Source organism: Hermetia illucens, chromosome 1 (assembly GCF_905115235.1).
Source record: "Hermetia illucens chromosome 1, iHerIll2.2.curated.20191125, whole genome shotgun sequence".
In the NCBI taxonomy this organism is placed as follows: domain Eukaryota; kingdom Metazoa; phylum Arthropoda; class Insecta; order Diptera; family Stratiomyidae; genus Hermetia; species Hermetia illucens.
Genome location: NC_051849.1, coordinates 130,812,085 through 130,828,836, shown reverse-complemented (window position 1 = coordinate 130,828,836; position 16,752 = coordinate 130,812,085). Strand labels below are relative to the sequence as shown.

The 16,752-nt window shown below is 40.9% G+C and overlaps 1 protein-coding gene across 4 annotated transcripts in view; it reads left to right on the top strand.

Annotated features, from left to right (window-relative positions):
- The window catches only part of LOC119646613 (potassium voltage-gated channel protein Shaw-like), a 637,421-nt gene that overhangs the window by 440,686 nt on the left and 179,983 nt on the right, over window positions 1-16,752 (top strand). For all 4 annotated transcript variants that reach the window (XM_038047116.1, XM_038047117.1, XM_038047118.1 and 1 more), the window contains 2 exons: window positions 1,911-2,474; window positions 2,813-3,109. In XM_038047116.1, the coding sequence (XP_037903044.1) occupies window positions 1,911-2,474; window positions 2,813-3,109 (861 nt within the window). The remainder of the gene's footprint in view (window positions 1-1,910; window positions 2,475-2,812; window positions 3,110-16,752) is intronic.

The window sequence follows — 16,752 nt, the reverse complement described above, 5'->3', positions numbered from 1 at the left end:
AGTTGGTTAGTTTCCGAAAATGTGTCCTGTCTCACTTTAAGTGCGCACATTTTGACTCTTTACTCATGTACTTTGCAATTCACACCAAAGCTAATATCAGTTTCGGAAATTGCAGACCTTTCATTTGATACCCTACACGACTATATCCGGTGAAAAAAAATTTTGAATCCCCCCTTTGGATGTATGGGGAGCTCCACTTTAAACTCCACCTAAATTTATGCCACTCGCTGTATGGGTGAGATTTCATAGTTCCCATCCCTCCACCAAATTTCGTTCGGATTGGTTTAGCTGTTTTGGAGAAAAATGTGTGCAACAGACAGACAGACAGACATTGAATCGATTTTAATAACGCTTTGTTTTACACAAAACCTTAAAAATGACACTTCATTTGGTTAGGAGTACAACTACCGAAAAATGGAAAGGAACTGGACGAAATAAAACGCCGAATTCAACTCGCAAATAGCGCCTTCTACTCGATCTTAGGCCCGAAATGGGCTGGAGAGCCTCGACAATGACGTTCCCAAGTGAATTTTGTCTGGCAAACAGACAATTTGGTGCGTGCATACATAACTGCACAAAAGGACTCATAGATAGACAATGGACAGGGAGTTGAATAGATTGTAATTTTCTTTTTTCTTTGTAGCATAAGACGGTATAAAATAGAAAAAAAAAATAAAGATATTATTTTGTGCGCCTGGACGTTTAAAATTACAAACTTTCTCCCTTGGTGTTGTATTTTCATCGCATATTTTCGCCAGACCAGCTAATATTTCTTTGAAAATTTAGCTTGGTTAAAACGAGCAATAACCGACCACATTTTCCTTCAAAACGCTTTTGAATATTCAGCCGCTTATTGTGCGGCTTCCATCCATTGAAGATTTCCTCTCATACCTTCCTATCGATGTTTAATTCAAGGCAATACTTTTTTGAGTAACTTTCCGTTGAAATTTCGAATCACGTATTGTTTCCTCTCTCCTTAGAAGCTTTTGTTCTGTTAGAAAGTTTTTATTCTTAACCAAGGACGCCGTTGTATGTTTATTAGGTACAATTTTCTTTGTTATTGAACTGCGGCTTTGTTTGTTGTCCGTTATCCCCTGATTTTATAACTTTTCAGATTTCTGTTTTGCGTTTCACAAAGATTTGGTATTAATAATATTCAACGTTTTGGCACGTGTTATGCTCATGATGGAATAGACCCAAACTTCATTCAATCCTTACCTGCTTAGAATTAATCGTTTGCTAATTACCTTACCTTAATTACCAATATAACCACGAAAAGTTTCAATGTTGTTTCCCTTCATCCACGTATTTAAAAGGTTACTTCTATGCACTGGTGTGAAGAGAGCAATATCTAGGGAACCATCTTAAAAACTGCTTTTTTCAAAATCGCCGTAATATTAACTTCCGCATGCTCATTACTATTTGATAACTTCTAAATAAAAGAAACGAAGCCCAAAAGGGAAAAGGATACATCTTCCTGTTAAGTGTTCATGATTCCACAATGTTGTTCGTTTACCTCCTGAGTAAATATGTTAGAAACATTTCCTCAACGTAATACACGTTATTTGATCCCTGCCCAATGTCTCTCTAGAGATGAAGGTGTGGAACGAAACCCTCAGATGGTGCGTATGAGTGGTATTATAAAAGAACCCATTATGTTTATGCGTTTCGTTTGCCAGACGTAAAATACACTACACTATTTCCACTATACATACTTCAATATAAATTTAGCAAATTATGCAGTTGTATTGCAGAGAAATCAGTCGGAATTCCTTCCTTGTTTACAATAGATTTCATTCCGAACTGCTTTGTCAATATCATTTTAAATTTGTTTTCAAATCTTTGCTCAATAAACTTTTACTTGAACACGACGGCAGAAACTATAAATTGAAACTCACCTCTCTTTTCAGATTATTGCCGGTTTATCTGTATTTTTTATATGCATTTCTGTGATATCGTTTTGCTTGAAGACTCATCCTGGTTTTCGAGTGGGATTCCCAACGCCTTCGGCATCAACATCAATCATTGAAACAGGAGCCCCATCATCATCACAAGCAGCAGAGACTGATGGCAGAGTCCTGGCTCCATCATTCTCCACTTTACATCGAGGAGCCCGAGATGTTTCTCTCATTTCACCCACAAACTCCGAGGTAACAGGCAACTACAACGCAGCTTCTGCCAGAGGACTTTCAGCTACGGAGAGCAAAGGAGTCAAGGGAGCAACAACTGCGAGACCGCAGCAAGTTTATACCTCGGCACCGAGCTCTGTGAAACTACCTTCCGCACATGTAGCGTCCGTGGTGAAAGTTGAACGGTCGGATCGATCTAATCACTCGAAAACTAGATATAACTTTACTACAAAAACACCCTACCGACTGGGCCACGAGTCATTCGGGCAACCCCATGAAGCCTTCTTCTACGTGGAGCTCGTTTGCAACGTGTGGTTTTTCTTTGAAGTTATCGTAAGATTTATCGTAAGTATTATGTTTACAGTGTACGGAAGAGTCGGGATCTGACTGAGAGGTAGCTAGCGGGCGAAAGAAATTGGAAAATTTGTATTTTTCAAGGAAATATTATTATATTCACCCTGAATCGTTCATTACCGCTACCTAAAAATCCTTTGAAATAAGTAATGCAACGGGACAAGTTTAAATTCAAAAGTATAGTTTCCAAGTTAGTACCCATTCGGGACAGCTTGAACTGGTATATCATGCTACCCACGCACAATCTGCGTTTCTGGTCAAGCTCCCATTCTTCCCTCATTGCCAAAAATATAATGATGGATTTTGAAATGGAATTTCTGCTCCGACAGGTTTCACCGAATATGTGGCAGTTTATAAAGTCGCCCGTCAATTTAATTGACTTCACTGCCACTTTGAGCTTTTATACGGACGTGATGCAACGCATGGGGGAGGATACTGGACTGTTGGAGGCCTTTTCGATTATAAGGATACTAAGACTTTTTAAATTAACCCGACATTCACCTGGACTTCGGATACTTATCCACACGTTCAAAGCATCAGCAAAGGAATTGACATTGCTGGTATTTTTTCTCGTGCTGGGGATTGTGGTTTTCGCGAGTTTGGTCTACTATGCGGAGAAATTGCAGGTAAGTCATGAAGCGCTGTCTACGATTGAAGTAGAAACATAGCATCCATCATTTTGTTTAAATTCAGGAAAAATAGTGTCTACGGAAAAATTTCTCGAAAAAAATTAGGCATGTTAGCATTTAATTGAAAACAAAGTCGGAATACCAGAAACTGGACGTTTCGGGTATAGAAGTTTTGTACATATGTATCTTGTGGGACGAACCTTCTATGCACGTGTTTCTTTTCGCGCATACCCAAAAATATACATATACACATAGGTACTACATATTCTGTATATGTGTGTGTACATCTATGTAAACCCATTTGAATTCAAGTATGTAATTGATTCTGATATTCGAAACCCTAAACAAATCAGAATACCGGAAGCTCTGCGTTTTTGGTACATATAAAGGCCTTGTGTTCTTATGTGAGCTCTCTATGTTCCTTTTCCCTTTCGGACAACTAAGAATGCAAAATTTTTCTTCATTTATTGCCAAACTATAAAAGACATGTATATATGTACATACACATTACCGAATACTGATGCGTACATATATACGAGTATGTATGCAACTACATTGATCAGGCCTAGACTTCGTATTGACTTCGGTTGAATAAACTCTGGATACACATTTTGAGTTCTCAACCAGTATAACAAATAAAATCAGTTTCGAAAGTACTAAACGAAACCTTTCATTTAATACCCCACACGATCATATTCGGAGAAAAATAAATTACACCCTCTTTCGCATATATGGGGAGCCCGCTTAATCTTAATGCAAGACGATGCCACTCGCTGCATATAAAGGGACACACAGACCACATGTTCTCAACAAATTTCGTGACAATGGGTTCAGTCTTTTATCAGTAAATCGGCTGTGACAGACATACAGACTGAGAGACAGATATTGAATCGATTTTAATAATGTTTTATGTCACACAAAACCTACAAAAAGGTTCTGTTAAATTTTTATGTAAGAATATTTGAATATCCGACGTTTTCATTTATAGCTATGTCTAAATGGAACCGTCGGATATCCATGCATGTCAAGATTCACAACTTCTGGCTGAAGCAGTTCAAGAGCACTCACAGGGTACTGGTGAATCATTTTAATCAGATGACCGCCGACCCTAAGTTAATTCCAGAATTTTTCACCAAGGGGATAACTTCCCTCATCCTCAAGGAAAAAGGTGCCTCTTGCCCTTCCAAATATCGACCAACTACTCGTCTTCTTACCATCAACAAGGTCTTCACTTCAGTTCTGGTCGCGAACATCTCAAAACATTTTGATGTTCATAAATTGATAGCTGATGAGCAAAAAGGATGCGCAAAAAGCTCCCGAGGCTGTAAGAATAGCTTACATTCGATACGGTCGCTGCAAAGGAGATCGTTTACCACAAACGAAATATCTAGACAACCTACATCGATTATAAAGCTTTCAACTCCTTATCGCATTCCTGGTTAGTACAAGTGTTTCGCTTATACAAAATCAACCCGTATGCCGTTTTTCTCTTGGAGCACGAAGCTATCGGTATCTTCACAAACATCGGGAGCTATACCAATCAGCCGTGGCGTCTCCGAAGGCGACTTTCTAAGTGCACACTGGTCACATACATGCAACCGCCACGGATGGTGGGGAAAACCAGTTAAACTGGGGCTTCAAGGAACTCCAGACATCCCGGTTTTGCGCCGAAGTCCGCCAATACGATATCCCTAAAAACTGTCTGCCGTCCTGACTTACGCCATCGTTCCATCTCAGGCAGGGTCTGCCTCGTCTTCTTTTTCCACCATAGGATGGGATCATCCTCATCCATACGGATTAAGTAACCCGCCAACCGTAACCTATTGAGCCGGATTTTGACGGTCATGGTATCGCTCATAGATTTCGTCGTTATTTTGGCTACGGAATCGTTCATCCTCATGTAGGGGGCCACAATATTTTCGGAGGATTCTTCTCTCCAACGCAGCCAAGGGTTTCCAAGTTTTCTTCTTAAGAACCCATGTCTCCGAGGAATACATGAGGCATATGGCAAGATCATTGTCTTGTACAGTAAGAGCTTTGACCCTATGGTGAGATGTTTTGAGCTGAACAGTGTTTGTAAGCTGAAATAGTGTGATATTTCCCCTTTTATGTATGAAACAGATAATATCTTCTTGCCAGTCGTCAGGCATTAATTCGTTGTCCCATACCTTGAGCACAAGTTGATGAACCTTCGCCTCCATATTTAACCAATTTGGCTGCAATTCCATCGGTTCCTGGCGACTTATGGTTTTTTAGCCGATGAATTGCACGGACTGTTTCTTCTGTACTTGGTGGTGGCAGTATTTGTCCGCCGTCTTCAGTTGGCGGGACCTCAAACTCGCCGATGCTCTGGTTGTTCAGTAGTTCATCAAAGTACTCAACCCATCGCTCTAATGCGCCCATTCTGTCGGAAATCAGATTTCCCTCTTTGTCTCGGCAGGATGAACGTCGAGGTGTATAAGGCTTCATCCTGCTGACTTGTTGGTAAAATTTGCGCGCCTGGTGCGGTTGCTCCCTGTACGATTCGAGTTTGCAGACTGCCTACAAATACTTTGGCATATTGCAAGCAACAAAGCCTGCTGTGGCAAAACTGAAATCTAAATGCTGGTGAAATTTGAGCAACGTCTGGATCTTGTCCTGAAAACTGAGCTGTTCGGGAAAAATGAAATCATGGCAGTCAACCCCTTCGCCAAACCCGTCCTTCTTTATACTTTCGGTGTGATACAGTGGAGTAATACGCATTTAGAATCTATAAATTGACGGGTAAGGGTAGTTCTAGCAAAAACAAGAACATGCACAATAGAGCTGCCGAGCAATTGGGGATCACCATTCCACGTCATCAGGGAGGAGGGTGTACTTGATTTGAAAACATTGCACTACGATCAAGGGGATTCTCTTCGTGAGTTTTTCTTCGACAAACAATCCTCCAGCCAAGGGAGCTACCGTCATGGCAGATAAGAGAATTGACTCCTATAAACTTGAAAAGCAGAGAATGGGATCGCATGTCGAATGATATTTCTATCCGACCAAAGATGGACATGTGGAAAAGGATAGGTGGGTTATGCAACTGTGAAAAGAAGACCAGCTAGCACATAACAACTGTGTGCAGGATCTTGAGCAGTATCGAGCATACCAATTGTCATAATTCCAGCTGCAAGATTCTCTATCCAAACCTTGGGCTGAAGTACAACTTAGTGGCAACCTACCATCCTTGTTATAAGCGCACTCCGCAGAGAATCTCGGAAAATGATCCCACGACTGTGGGATCACACTATTGCCACTGGATGTTAATCATAACAGACCGGATCCAGTTCTGCTTCTGAAGGAAGAATGAGCGTGCTTCATAATCGATTGAACCTTTGAACCGGAACACTATTGTAAAACAGAAAGAAAAAATCAGGAACTACTTTACTTTTGCGAACGATATGAAGCAGACTTGGAGACGGCAAGAGATCGAAGTAGTGCCAGTGGTAATTTCAGCGACCGGATTAGTCGCGAAAAATTTACATAAAGCACTAGAAACGCTCGACTATACATGGAGATGCAGAAAGCTGTCATCCTTCCAGCCTGTGCTATAGTCCGAAGGGTCCTGTCAGGTGACAGTCTCGCCTTCTGGTCTCAAACCTTGATTCGCACTGTCTTCGATTTCGATCTTTGCAGTTTAAAACCACCTCGTCATTGATGGAAGTGTTTGTGACAATGGGGGTGCAGCAATACATTTGCGCATGGTCACATACACTTTGCGTTGGAACGCATCATCGTTGTGGATGTTGCCCTTCATCCCGTCCTTTGGTTGGTCACCTTTCGGTCCGGTTGGGCTGGAAGAGGGCTCGTGGGTTTTCGAACTATATATATATATATATATATATTTTAATGTGTTCTGCGTTTTTTTTTGGGAGTAGGGTAGGTAAATGCATTTACGTTTAGAGTGTTGGGTCAGGGAATTCAGGGAATCCCTTTCACCGACGGGAGCGGAGGGGAAGGAGTTGCTAATTTAAAGAGCCCCTTGTCATACGGTTCCGCCGCAGGTCGAGTTCAATCTTCTTCGCAATTACTATAAGAAGAGCCCGAACATAATGCGCAACACGACTCCTGCTGCCGGCGCTCCTCGGCATCTCTCTGACAATGTTGTCTGGGAGTAGCTCCTCTTCTTTTTTTCAGTCTTTGTCCCGTTCACAAGCGGGGTCGCCTCGTAGCACTGGTTTCGGCATTAGGTTCTATCCAATGTATCAAACAACCGTTGTTTCGGCCGGCCCTTTGGTCGCTAAGAATCAACTTCAATGTTCGAACCAATCTTGGCGAATGCATCCTCGTTAGCGCGAATTACGTGACCATACCATCGAAGATGCTTCTCTGGCAATTTTTCCGCGATTGGTGCACCAATATCACACCCCATATCGATCGCGGATATCCTCAAGTCCTAACGCAAGACGCCGTTCATTGTCTTTTATAGTCGACCAAACACTCAGAACCATAGAGGGTGACAGGCCAGACGACACTGCAGTGTATTTTAGATTGGAGAAGTTCGTTGATACGTCGATCACAAACAACACCAGTTTTGGAACGTCACTTCATCCAGGTTGCGCTAATGCGTTAAACAATTTTAGAACGCAATTCTCCATTGGCTGATAGCAATGACTCGAAATATTTAAAGCGCTCAGTTCTGGTGGGCAGCTCACAGTGATTGTGTCTGTTTCATGTGGATCAGTCGTTAAAAATTCAATTTTATTCAGATTCAATCTGAGACCGTGTGGCATGAAGCGATCATTCCATTTTTGGACAAGTTGCTCTAACTCTTTTTCGCTACTTTTCGGTTCCTGGTAAAGCAATTGAACACAGAACACGAATTCTTATGGCACTAAATGTTGTCGTAGAGCATACCTCAAACACTTTCTTCAGATCAGATTTTACATCTACAATGTAAAGAGGGCCATGCTTGTCACCGTGTTTCTCCATAAGTAACCGCGCAGTGTGTATTGCATCAGAAGTTCCGCAGTTTTTGACAAATCCGGCTTGACTCAAGGTTATTTATACGATTTCGCAAATATGGTTATCACGATTCGCTTTTCAGATCTCAGATTCAATTTCGTCAGGTCCAGTTGCTTTCCCCGATTTCATTCGTTTTATTGCTTTCTCGACTTCGGTTGCACTGGCAGGTGAAACTGCTCCAAATGTCGGCAATGGTTGTGGAAGATGAACAAATTCTTCAGTAGAAATCTGCTCGAAATATTTCCGCTCTTTTTCGTCACAACTCGATGGCCGGTAAGCAAAAGTACCGTTCTTGTCATTAACTTACCAGAAGTGTGCGATATCCTGTGTGCGTTCGTTTCGGTTTTTGGCAAGTCGATACAAATGCCTCTCGTCGTCCCACCTTTCACAAGAGGAAAAGCTGTGTTCAGCGTCTGCCTCTTGGCTCATTTTGTCAAAAGAGTTGCCACTCGGTAAGGGTGCGTTGACGTTCTTTGCAAGCAACCAACTCACATAATGTGTTTTGCCTTAATTCCTTACAAAACGCACTTTAGCCATAGAATAAATATCGCTTTGTCTTCCAGTACACTTCATTCTCTCAGCAGGAGAGGTCAAAATCTTTTCTTTTTTACTTGAATCTAAGTTCATTTATATGAAAGTGCGAAGAGGTAATAACCTTTTTGCCACATTTTGTAATACCTTAATTTTTCGCCTTCCACAATACTGCGCTTGGATTTGTTGATGAGTAGATGCAACTGAGAGTGAAAATTGGAAAAGTACGGTGTTAGCTCAGACCACGGGTTTGGTGGAAAGAATTCTACGGCAATTATCTCAGCGTTGCTGATCACATTCTCGTGGATAAGGTTAACAAGTCGAAAACCAGAAACTACGCGCCTCAGGTGTGCCTGTAAGAATATTTGTGTGTAGAACCGCCAATCGGTAAACCGTTTCAAATAAAACTGCTGCTACAATGAGTTTCTAACGAAATTTGAGGTTGCTGCTGTTGTTAATTCGCCAGTGATATATTTTAGAATCAACATTACTTCTCCTGTAGTATTCACTTCAATTTCCAAGTTAATGGACTTTGGGGTATCAGATAGGTTAGCATTGTATAGTGACCGCCAGGACAACCCTTAGTTTTAAGCTGTGACTCATTTGATTCTCTGAGAGAATTTCTTCGTACTAAGTAGTGGAGTTCTGAAGATCTTCAGCTTTGCTTCTTATAATGGTATATACTGTGTGGAATATATCCTTCCTTATGGCTTTTGATTTTTACAGTACTACTACCTTCTTCACTTTATTTGTCATTCAAAGTTACTCCTGAATGCAATTACAAAATAGTTGACTTGGAGGTCAACTGTCAATCACCTCCGCCATCGTCGCATACTTACAAGCTTCGAAAGGGATTAACATTGACGTTGCGGTATTTTAATGACTTTCAAGAAGGTACAACACTAATGGCTAAGATTTCACTAACATTTCTTTCAAGGCTATGTGCATGGCAATAACAGATGCAGCTGCTAATGCAGCATTGCAGCCAGTAACATTTTTCTAATTAAATAATATTCTGAAGTGTAGCCTTTCCGCAATCTGGAGCAAATTAATTATTTGCGATTATTTGCACGAATTCAATTAACTCTCCATTTTCATCAGAAGCTCAGGTTATGGCATATAATGACCATAATTACGACGTCGACTAACACTAATTGATCGGAGGATGAACACTAAATTCAATTCCTGCTTTCACTGGCCCAATTTTCGAGAAAATCCATTCCTGCTTTGCATGGATTGCTCTCGAATTTCACATCCACACAGCTTAGAGCCTCTTGAAATATGCAGTTATACGAGTTGGACGAGTGGAGCAGAGCCCACGTACATATATTTGAACTTGTGCCTCGAAAAATTATGACGGACGACTGTGACGGAGTTGTTGAAAATAATTTCACCATCAGCTGCGTATTAAGGCTAACGACATACGGAGCCGTTTTGACAGAATCTTTTATCGCGTCAGTTTTTCCGGTAGCTGGAGGCTACAATAATTTTATAAGCGGTTTGCAAATTAGTTCACCAATCTTAACCATAATAGCTGTTACTGTAAAGTAAATTTTTCTATTACCATTTTCAAAGTTTTGTGTAAAGCAAAGCCTCATTAAAAGCAATTCACTGTCTGTCTGTCTGTCTGTCTGTCGGTCACATGCATTTTTCTCCAAAACAATTCCACCAATTCGAACGAAATTTTCTGGACATAAAGGAACTGTAAAATGCCACGCAAACAGCCGGTGACATAAATTTTGGGTCGAGTTTAAAGGCGGGTTCCCCACACATGCAAAGGGACGGATGGAACAAATTTTTTCGCCTAATGTACTCGTGTGGGATATTAAATGTAAGGTCCCGATAAGCACTTTCACAAGCAGTTTTGACTTCAATTGTAAAATGAGTGAGTGAGTGATGAAATCCATTGTATATATGCACACTTAAAGTCAGACAAGGCTTATTTGCGGAAACTACCTTTTTTAAGGTTTTGTGTGAAACAAAACCTTATTAAAAGCGTTTACAATATTTTGTAAGCTAGGAATAATAATTTAGGCAGGTAAGAAATTAGTACCGTAAGAATTTGAAATTGTATATAAGGCCGAAAATTTTGCAAATAAATGCCATTCCATATCTAACTGAACTCCAGCAATTTTCTTGCTACTCAAAAGGAGTATAGCTTTTCAGCTTCTCCTAGATTGGAATAAGGAGGATAGCTTCCTAGCTTCTCCACCTTCCCCACGGGTCAGGCCAGTGCTACAGCGCCCACGCTGCACTGGAAGCCGAGTTAAAGCTATTTAGCTGCCCGCCCCTGATCCCGTGTTTACCACCGCACCTGGCTAGAGCTAGAGCGCCCCACGCTGCTCTAACCCGTAAATCAGGGTCATCCAGTTGCGGCAAGGATTCCATAACACCATATCATGTTGGGTATCAAATGAAATACCTCGATTAGAACTTAGCGAATCTGGTCTTAATTTTGCCGTGTGCAGAAAAAGTGGGGAGTGCGGGAGTTTGAAAATGATGATTTCTTTAGTGTGTCATCACCTACTGACAACAAGTAAATGAAGTCTTAAATTGCCTTAAACGAAACGCACGGTGCACTAGAAGTTGAAAGTCGCAATTACTTTACACATTATTATTCTTTGAATGAAAAGTTGTTTTGATTAATCAAATATTTTGTTAGGAACATGCAATACGCTAGAAGCTTCCTATCTGGAATTTGCCAGATACGTATACTGACCCACCTATGAATCGCCCATGTACATATTGGAAAGTATATATTTAATTTGGGCCTTAAGTGGACGGATGGACTGTTGGAGATCTGCATTCGTTTATGGGGAATGAACTTCATATTCATTTATGTGTACACGTATATATGTTCAGATATCGGAGGGGTCAGACTTTCAGGGTGAGATTATATATTCCTGGTGCATTGTTGAATCAGTGCTTCAATACCAGTTAACGCTTCACAACGAAATAATAAAATAATTTAACAATTGTCGACGAGAATTTCCGAAAAAGTAAGCTACTGGCAAACTTTGCTAAGAAAGTTGTTTTCTTTACAAAACACTAGAGCAAACGAATTTGACTGCTAAAATGTGATGTAGACGAAAACTTATTGAAATCAAGTCTATCTGTCTTTCCTTTGGCGATAAAATTTTTTGTAGAAGTAATCAGGGTGTGGGATTTTCTCCCAGTAAAGCCAATTTTATTTCCAGTTTCATCCTTGCGAAAGTGTCGCACAGGTTACATCGCGGGACGGATTTAGCTCTAACTGAGTGAATTGCCTGTGTATATTCCGAATCTTATGGGACTCTACCAACTCTCTATCAAGTATATAAGTGTGTGACGCCCTACATGCCGCGTGAAAAATTCCGTGAGACTTATAGTTATTACCACCAACGACCATTTTCCAATCATTAACATCGCTACTGCCAGCTACTTAGCGATTCCCTCTTTGTCGAAACTATGATCCATTCACAAAAATGTCGATCGACCTCTAGGATGCCGGTTGACATTTGTAATGTCCCTAGCTCCGGAACGGGGCATCATTTCGCCTGCTATGTTCGGACACTACCTGACGAGAAATTTATTTGTTGATGGGCGTCTTTTTAAGGTTTTGGCTAAGCAAAACCTTATTAAAATTGATTCACGAAAACCGATCCGAACGAAATTTAGTGAACAGATGGGAACTATGAAATCCCATGCATCCAGTGAGCGACATACCTGGAGTTTGAAGGGGGCTCCCCATACATACAACAAGGCCATGTAAAAGGAAATGTCTCGATTAGTACTGATATTAGTTTTGACGTGGATTGCAAAGTGCGCGAATATGTGCGAAAATCTGCATGTCAGGGAGACAGGACCCATTTTCAGAACCTACCCAACCCAAAACTCTGAAAAAAATCACGGCTGAGCGCTTACATGACATCTAGGTCTCCAAATATGTCGCATTCCAATAACTACTCAAATCAGCTAGAAATCGACTAGAAACCCCCTTAAATTCATCATAGAAGTGCTAGGTTTCCAACCAGCATAGAGTATCGCGCATACGCATGCTAAGCTTCGTGAAAATCCAGGTATTAGTGTCAAAGTTGCAGCAGTTCCAACTTTTCAATTTTGCGTAAATTTAAAGCATCCTAAGTAATGCAAATAAGATGCTGACGTAATATTTGATATTCGAGTGTATTCCATTCATGATGGATCCACTTCTCCCTAGCCCTTTGTTTTGTGTAAATTACAACACTTCTCCCCAGCTCTTTTTAAGGTTTTGTGTAAAACAAAACCTTATTAAAATTGACTCAATGTTTGTCTGTCTGTCTGTCACACCCGATTTACCCGGAAACGGCTTAATGGATTGTCACGAAATTTGGTGAGAATATGTGGTTTGTGAATCCCTTTGCATATAGCGAGTGCCGCCACTTTGTGTTGAGTTTGGGGAGGGGCTCCCCCTACATGTGAAAGAGGGATGCAAAAGGAGTTTCAGACGGCTCGGTTAAGGTTGGTGGAAATGATCTTGTTTGCGATGGGGGCTCAAAATGTGTGCCCCCAAAAAGCAAAGCAAATCTCACTCTCAGAACTTATCCAACGGGAAAATATGAAAAATTACAATATTTTAGTGAAGGTCATAACTAGAGTTCTCCAACTGCTTGACATGTAGGGACTCCAATTTTTATCTGAAACAAAAAGCTTTTAATTTTACATCACTTACTCATTTTCTAAGAATGTGAACCTTAATAAATAATACATTTTTACCATTTTCTACTAATTATGCAACAGAAGGTAACTCTAAGAATATGACATTATACCTAATGTTGGTTCATATTTAGCAAATGCAAATACACTCGTGCAAGAAGCTGATGCGAAGTATTCATAAATACACTTTTTACATAACGCTACAAGATCTCGTAACAACATACTGCGACTACCTCCTGGGCGGTAGACCTGGAGTCTGTTTCCGACCATCGCTCGGTTCTACGCGTACAAAATCTAAAGGACAACGAATTTCGCTTTGAAATTTCTGCAGTATATTCTGGGATAGCTAAGCTTACGATCTATGCGATAAAATACCGATTCTGAAAATCTCCTAAAATGGTTTTCTCGCTTAATAGAGAAATGTTCTAACATTCTAAAAATGTTCATTAACCTTTTTAAAATTCTATGGAAAGAGGAAAGAGGAGGGGTGCAGATTATTTTTGCCTCGAATAAAGATACGTGGGTTATCACATAGGAGGCCTCAATTAGTATTATACGAAGCAGGCCTTATTTTTGATATTGGTTGTAAAGTAGGTAAGAACAGGGTCTAGAAAAAGTCACCTATTTCAAGTATCCATTCTCAGAAATTACCCAACCAAAAAACCTGAAAAACTATGGCGGTCCATGATATACTTTTATAACCCCTACGAGCTTTCTTTAAGATTATCCCAGGTTCGTGAGATTTTGTAGTAACGTAGGCTTTTATATGGAGCAGAAAGGCAAAGATGTAGATAGTTAGATGGAGTAAGAGAGAAAGCAGTGTAGTTTGTCAGTGCAGGTGAACCATACTGTCTAATCGTATTTTTGCCAGGTTGGCGGTAGTGATGAGAAATATGTTAATCAGCTTTAAGAGTCGGAGTCGGATCGTCTTGATCAGATGCGCCATTTTCCTCGGTCAAAGGCTTGTTATAGATGGAGTATAGAGGTTTCAAATCACCATCCTGCATATCAAGCCATCTTCATTGCTTCCGGTTTTTCCATTGTTTCCTATCGACTTCGATATCCAGCCCAACGTTCAAAAGCGAATTCTCGCCTACGTAAATTACATTACCATAGCATTTAACGCGCATACCACGATCAGTGCAACCCAATAACTATCGCGGATATCCACACATTTAACGGTACTTCATCTAACTTGCGTTAATGCGTGGAGCAAGTTCATATCACAGTTCGTCACTGGCTGATTCACGGCTTGATTCACAAGTTTATCTAAGGACAATAAGAACAATGACACGCAGGTAAATGTCATTGTGATATCTAACGTCGCTTTTGAAATACGTCACTAGGCTCGTCTATGTCAGTCAGAAGAAAGTTTCAATTTTCTTTTTTCCTGGTATTGATATTTAAGTTTCTGCCGCAGTTGTAAAACTTTACAAGGGACATGATTTTTATCGATTTCAGGCAATGATCATTAGATTTATTCAGAACTTCCAAAGAAGCCTAAACTCTTCATATTTAGGCTCTGGCGCGCATTTAAATTTATTTGATCAGGGTCAGCCTAGTCAGTCTTATTAATTTCGTCGGAATGCTAAATTTTCTCATGATTGTGTACAGTTGCAGCCTGGCCTTGAAGTCGATGAAGGGATGGGGGAACTGATGGTCATACTCCAGCAGTTTTTCATCGCTTATCGCAAACAGAAAATCTGATCTATTGTCGATTTGCCAAGAAAGAAGCTCTTTTGTTAGGGCCGATTGGGCGTATTGGGCTATCCGGCCTAGCAGGATAGTGAATAATATTTTATAGATGGAAACAGTAGCGTGATACCTCTACCAATAATTGCCGCACTGCATGATATCCCCCTATTTAGTTATGGGACCTCGTTCCCAGAGCGTCATCATTCAGATGTATATATATGTAGGCAATGTCCAATGTGTGTTCAAGATGAATGTATGAACTGTATCTTCGATGTGGATAAATATGAATTTAAAAACACATTAGGAACTTTCATCTCCTTACAAATGGAACAGCCGCAGTTGCCTGCATAAGAAGATACAAAACCTCGAATACGTCATTTTTAGGGTTTTGTGTAAAACAAAACCTCATTAAAATCGGTATACTGTCTGTCTATCTGTACGTCTGTCTGTCTGTCACACGGGAACGGTTGCAGTAATTGACACTAAACTTAGTGAAAAAGTGGAAACTGTGAACGGCCATGCATACAGTGAATAACATCAACCCAGGTTGAAATCTATATATGTAAAAGGGGGGTGACATTTTTTTCCCCAAAATATAGTCATGTTGGTTATCAAATGAAAGGTCTGGGTTAGTACTTTCTGAAGCGGGGACCGAAATTGATCATCTTTTTCCCGGATCCATTCCCCGAAAAATCTTAAAAAATCAGGTGGCTGCGAGTATATGGTGCCTAGGCTTCGAAATACCCTTTATACCGATATCTGTTCAATCAAGTTAATAATAGTATATTAATTCAGGGCAGTCAAAGGGTAGTATAGGTCCCAGGGTGAAACGTGGGTTGGTACCCACGATGCAGCATAAAACCCGGGAAACGCGTGCTTAACCAACACCAACAGCTCTACTACCAAACCCTATCTCCACCTCCACGTGGTGATCGCTGGGAGTTCTTTCTTTATGAAAAACTGCGAGACGGAGAAAGATGAAGGCGAGTCTCCCGCGCCTAAAAATGGGACCAAAAGTACCAACTGGTCCTCCAGGCTGGGAGTTGGGTAGGTTTGACAACCCTACATGGAAAACTAACGTTACGAAGCTACGGAAGGAGCCTTGGACAGGATTGATCTTACAACGACGAACCCGACAACGAGAACAGATTAACGATTTGCGCATTTTCTGATGGAACATGGAACGCTCCCTGTACAGACTGAATGACGCTGAGCAGCTAGCCGATACCCTGTCCCAATACAGGGTTGATGTAACAGCGTTACAAGAGATGGGATGGACAGGCACGGGTTTCGTGGAGAAGAGCCGCTACACCATATATTATAGCGGTCATCCAGTAAACCATGTGTTGGGAGTAGGTTTCTTAGTCAGCCAAAAAATGAAACCGGTTTTGAAAATATAAGCGAAAGGCTATGCATTCTCCGCTTGCGAGGCAAGTTTAGAAACATAAGCCTCATAAACGTTCACGCCCCTATAGAGGAGACTGCAGAGTCGGAGAAGGATACATTCTACGAGATAGTTGAGCGGACCCTCGAAGCCTGTCCCAAGTATGATATCAAAATCATACTTGGAGATTTCAACAGTCAAGTAAGGACGGAGCCCGTATTCAGGCGATACGTCGGCTCCCATAGCTTACATAAGGATACCAATGACAACGGACTGCAGATTATCCAGTTAGCAGCATCCCACGAAATGGTTGTGGAAAGTACCTGGTTTGCACGTAAAGCGGTTTCCAAACATATGTGGGCCTCTC